Below are 3,747 nucleotides of genomic sequence, written 5' to 3' on the forward strand. Positions count from 1 at the left end.
AACTGAAGCCATCCACACCACACCAAGAACTCGCAAGAACAGAAAACAATGGCCTTCTCCGAGATGTAGTGGTCTCATCATGTTGCAGTAAACTGGAAGTGCAAGAATCTAATGCGAGAATGGGGTGGATTGCAAGGCAGGGGAAGTCATCCCCAAGGAATCAGGTGGCTTAGGGTGCTAAGCAAGACATGAAGGGAACAGGATCAAGGAAACAAGGGCGGGCGTGATGAGCATGGCAGCTTCGTCTCTTCTTCTTTCTTGCTCGCTTCTGCAAGCAAACAACGTGAAGCATTCTTTCAGCTTGTTTTTTTGTTCATAGAAAGAATCGTGTGTACATGTCCTATCCACAGATCCAAAAATGCGATTCAACAACCAATCTTTCATGCTATATTTTTGTTTCTTCAGGCAAACAAAACAATCATGGTATAATTTGCTGTGTTCCGCTCTGCTCGCTCGCTCGGTTGCTTAGCATTTGGAGCAGCAAGTCGTTCCAGAGATCAATAGGTCCCGGCAAGCACCAGTGCACGCAGTCGTTGTGCAGCTGCACGCGCTGCTCCGGGCGATGCCCGTAGACGTCGGGGTGGCCGTCCGGTCTCATCAGCATGGCCGCCGTCGCGTCCATCATCTTCAGCTGCAGTCCTGTCCGCTCCCACTCCCTCCTCGCCCGCTCGAACTCCTTTACCTGCGCCCGGTACATCTCCAGCTCCACCGCCTCCAGCCTCGTCTCCTCGCGCCGCGCCGGCCGGGTCCGGTTGCAGCTCCCTCCCTGGTCCCATTTGCCGTTCTCGAAGTGCGACGGCGACACCGTCCGCAGCACCGTCACGCCTCTGAACCCGCGCAACTTCCCGATGGCCTTGAACGCCGAGCGGAAGGCCGCTCGGTTGACCGAGTACAGCGACACCCTGGTGAGGTTGGGCGACTGGGCACAATAGTTGCACCCGAACGGCTGCCGCTTCTTGAAATAGATGGACGGCCGCGTGAACCAGGTGCCGGAGGAGATGATGAGGATATCCACCGCCTGGACGCGAGCCGCCCAGTTGTCGTCCACCTCGTCGAGGTAGAGGTTCCAGAGATTATCGACTCCGCCGGCCGCACCGCCCTTGATCAAGAACGGAGACCAGAAGATGGAGACGGTGAAGTTGTAGTCGCTGTAGAACAAGCGCCTGTTCTCGTCTCTGGTGTTCGATATGTCGTCCGGATACTCCACCTGCCATGTACAGCTGAGCTAATCAACTGATGAAGGGAAGAAGAAGAAGAAGAAGAAGTGATGCTGAAGTCTCACGAACATATGAATCCAAGACTCATTTCAACCTTCTCACAGTACTCTCATTGTTATCGACGAATATAAACAATTGCATCATCTGAAAAAGTGGTAATAATGGATTACTAGTCAATAAATCCCTTAATTGGAGGAAGATAGCGGAGATCAGAGGAGCCACTTGCTCAACGCACTCCATGGGAATCCAGCCATATGACAGCTTCCAACTCTCTTCTTTTGTTCTTTCTTTAATGTTTTGGGTGGCCGAAACAAGAACTATTACACCAACCACACGCAATAGCAACACCGAAAGGCTAAATCCCATAGCTGCAGACTTTTCTGCACCCATTTGTGGCAGGACAAAGTAGTTCTGAACGAGAGAAACATGGCAAGTCGTGGGGGAGAGGAGAAGGAAACGTTTAGTGATTGATTGGTTTCCATGGTGGGGTTCTCAGATGGGAATTGCATGTGAATCTGTCGGACAGATGGGGATAGAACTTGCGCGTTCTTCGGCTCTCGCGAATCACGTTGATGCAGGAAGAAGGAAACTAAAAGAAGTCAAGCGTTGATTGATAGCATGCATTGAAATGCTGGCAATCTAAGTTCTCACTTTCAATGCTGACAACGACAATCTAACACCTCAGCCAATTGAATCACCATCAACAAGTCTAGAATTACTGATTGGTGATCGATCTAGCGAGCAATCTAATTCATCCAAGATAAAGAAATGATGATCAGCAAGATGCTTACCCCGGACAAGAGGCATAGTAGGGACTGCATGTGGTTCCTGGCCAAGGAGTCGCCCACGAAGGCCATGGACTTGCCCCTCGCGAGCTCGAGGAAGCGGTGCGGGTCGAAGCGCGGCAGCTCGCAGCCCTCCGGCTTCCACCTCCACTGCAGGAACTCCCTGTCCGGCCTCCCAAACCTCATGCAGTTCTGGTGGTCCTGGATCATGGTACAGGTGACGTTGGTGTAGTAAGGCCCTTCCGGATCTGGAACCCATTCCCCTCGAAAGATGTCACACTCTGCGGTTGCATTTGCGCCGCTGGTAGAATTAGCACCACCAACACCAGGAGGACCGATGGCGGCGGCGGTGGCGATGGCAGAAGAAGAAGAATTTGCAGAAGCCAAGGAGGAGGAGGAAGGATTAGAACAGGCGTAAAAGCTCAACTGGAAGAGAACATGGCGGTAAGAGAAGTGCAAGAGGGCAAGGAAGGAGAGAATTATTACACACAGAGAGAGCAAGTTAGGGATGGTTTTAAGGTGGTTTTGCCTGTGACAGAAACAACTCATCGCATGAGGCTTCATGGTGGCAGAATTCCGGGGAAGAAGAAGAAGATGGAAAATGACGATGACACGGAAGAAGAAGTTGGCTTTAAAGTAAGAATCGACACCCTTGGAATAGAGATGAGTCGGTGACGGCGGCAAGCATGGAACAAAAAGAACTTTCTCCTTCTCTCTTCTTCTCGTTCTCTTTGGATGTACTCATTCCAAGTGTCACTGTTCTTTGGTGGGTTCTTCAACTTAGTGGACTACAATATAATTCTAAGCAAATATGCATCAATTTATAATGTGGACAAAGGCACAATTGTTGACCTTCCCCACCATTTAGCTACTTTCTCATGTGGATGAGCAGAATTGATGAACCTAACCTCATGTGCTCTCTCATCTTAGAGATCACTTGCCCAAATGATATGTATGTGTTCTTCCACATCTGTGACAGCTCCTCTTGTGAAGTAATATAATCTTTTCTTGGGGAGATTTTGCAAGGGTGAAACAAATCACTGTGGGTGATGACAAGAAATCATTTTTAGATTCTTAATGTGATTCTCATTTATATCTTTTACTAATCATGATATACAGCTGTCAAATAAGTTGCCATAATTATTAACTCTACAAATGTCAGCAACTAATGGTGAGGGCCATCAAATAATACTAATAATTAGCAAAGATGGCCCTCTTTTCCTTTATTCTTCATATATATCTTTTTGCTTGCTTATATATATGTATATATATATATGTAGGATATTAAGGCCTACATTTCACTCTTGATGATTCACCTAAGCAATAAATTCCATTAGAATGAGATGGTGAAAAAGGAATATGTGGTCCAATATCATGAGGCTGATTCAATTCCATTTGTTTTTGATCCAAGAATATTCAGTAATCCTACATTAACTTGGGCACTTTGTTCTTTTATTTTTCTTTTCTACTTTGGTGATGATAGTGACATAATGAATGATATTCTATGTATTGTGAGTCACTTGAATGTGAGAACATCAGCAAAGATTCAATTATAGAGATGGGCCATTTTAGATTTGGTTTATTCTTATGGGTAATTGTCATGTGGACCCACTAGTACAAATCTAATTTGGATGGGCCATCTGGTTTTCCATGAATCGGTGGCTTTACATGGACTTCATCGAACATTGCTTTCGATGAAAATTACTAATTTAATATCTGTCATTAATAATTGATTTGGATATCCT

The 3,747-nt window shown here is 46.6% G+C and overlaps 1 protein-coding gene across 1 annotated transcript; it reads right to left on the reverse strand.

Annotated features, from left to right (window-relative positions):
* Positions 1-343: 343 nt before the first annotated feature.
* On the reverse strand, positions 344-2,828 carry LOC135617570 (protein trichome birefringence-like 19). Its single transcript, XM_065117938.1, has 2 exons — positions 2,009-2,828; positions 344-1,207 (listed from the first exon to the last, which is right to left on the reverse strand). The coding sequence occupies exons 1-2, from the start codon at positions 2,564-2,566 to the stop codon at positions 419-421; spliced, it is 1,347 nt and encodes a 448-aa protein (XP_064974010.1). The 5' UTR covers positions 2,567-2,828; the 3' UTR covers positions 344-418.
* Between the last annotated feature and the right edge of the window lie 919 nt (positions 2,829-3,747).

Source organism: Musa acuminata, chromosome BXJ1-3, assembly GCF_036884655.1.
Source record: "Musa acuminata AAA Group cultivar baxijiao chromosome BXJ1-3, Cavendish_Baxijiao_AAA, whole genome shotgun sequence".
In the NCBI taxonomy this organism is placed as follows: Eukaryota; Viridiplantae; Streptophyta; class Magnoliopsida; order Zingiberales; family Musaceae; genus Musa; species Musa acuminata.

Bases quoted from the DNA above. Each gene is read 5' to 3' on its own strand.
- LOC135617570 (XM_065117938.1), bottom strand. From the start codon at position 2,566: ATGAAGCCTCATGCGATGAGTTGTTTCTGTCACAGGCAAAACCACCTT. The intron at 1,208-2,008 runs GTAAGCATCTTG...TGTACATGGCAG, and splicing joins TACTATGCCTCTTGTCCGGG to GTGGAGTATCCGGACGACAT.